The sequence below is a fragment of the Blastomyces gilchristii genome (genome assembly GCF_000003855.2).
Source record: "Blastomyces gilchristii SLH14081 genomic scaffold supercont1.2, whole genome shotgun sequence".
NCBI lineage: Eukaryota > Fungi > Ascomycota > Eurotiomycetes > Onygenales > Ajellomycetaceae > Blastomyces > Blastomyces gilchristii.
Genome location: NW_003101681.1, coordinates 4,895,037 through 4,896,392, shown reverse-complemented (window position 1 = coordinate 4,896,392; position 1,356 = coordinate 4,895,037). Strand labels below are relative to the sequence as shown.

General features: G+C 32.5%; 1 protein-coding gene across 1 annotated transcript; it reads right to left on the bottom strand.

The window, feature by feature from the left end:
- Positions 1-856: 856 nt before the first annotated feature.
- On the bottom strand, positions 857-1,111 carry BDBG_16378 (uncharacterized protein; the record flags this gene model as incomplete). Its single annotated transcript, XM_031724342.1, has 1 exon — positions 857-1,111. The coding sequence occupies one exon, from the start codon at positions 1,109-1,111 to the stop codon at positions 857-859; it is 255 nt and encodes an 84-aa protein (XP_031576471.1).
- Positions 1,112-1,356: the final 245 nt, after the last annotated feature.

Genomic DNA, 1,356 nt, shown 5'->3' with positions numbered 1-1,356 from the left:
AGTATACTAAGAAGATTGTATAAGATATGCAGTAACTCTTATATATATTTCAGTAGAAGAAAAACAAATCACTGATCTCTTTGATAAGAAGTCAGTATCTAGCTATTCTATATAGATAATAAGTGAATACTCTTCTCTTATTTCATAAGTGAGAATAGCTGAAGTAATATCTCAGCAGTGTCTCACTATTAAGAAAGAGTAATCTGCTAATCTTATATAGAAGCAGGGTTTTTATATTTATCAATCAGATCTTTCTATAATATATCTGAATAATATTATAAAGTGATTGAAAACCAGTTCAGATAGAATGAAATCATCTGTATAAAAGTGATAAGCTGTGTGAAACTGTAGCAGAGTCTTGATATAGCTGAGAGTGTGATAATACTCTTCTCTTTAAGAGTATAGTTCTGATGCTCTTATAATTATTAGATTAGAAATTATCTTTGTTATATAGTAATAATTATCAACTGATTTGACAGCACATGTACTGTATATAATATAAAGAAATAGATGAGTTTTTCTGCTGACTATATAGATCTTTCTTTTCTCATCTTCATTCAAATTAAATATGTGATAAGTGGATTTCTTATATATTAATTTAAAATATGAAAAACATAGTTAATAAGTAACTTACAGATCTCTTATCATATTTCATTCTATATATAAAATTCTCTGTAAAAGTGATGTATTTTAGAGACAAAGCTAATAGTAGTGATAGAATTTTTTGAAAAGATTCTTCTCTCTCTATGAAACATTTTTCTTTCTCTCTCTTAATTATAACAGTGAGTGTATGAGAGTATTATTCTTGAAGAATAATAAAGAACTTATTCTGACATTTTCTAGTGAATAAATGTCTTCATAATGCAGCTGCAGTCTCTGTGACTGTTAAGAAAGCCAGATTGAAGATGAAGACAGCAGTGTCCATGAGCTGTGAAAGTATTACTCTTATTATCACATCTTCTTTCTCTTCTGCATCTCTTACAGCCGCAGCAGTAGTAGCTGCACCTTGCAGTGAGGTGTTGTTCCTTCTGCCGGCTAGTTCATCTGTGTTCAGTTTATTCTCTGTCTCTCTCACTACTGTTGCAACACTGTCCCCCCTTTCAATCAACATAATGACATATGATCTCATGTGATCATTCAGAGAGAACTCTGAGAAGAGCTTGATTTCAGAGACAGTGACTCTGAGAAGCTCAATCTGTAGTTTCTCTTCTGTGACATGTCTGAGCTCTGCTCAGAATGCTGCTGAGTTGAGTCTGCAGAGTTTTACAGTTTCTTTATCTTCTCTCTGTGAGAAGGCTCTGATGCAGTTTCTGACTAGCACTGTCACTTGTCTGCACTGCACTAAGCAGCTGAAGA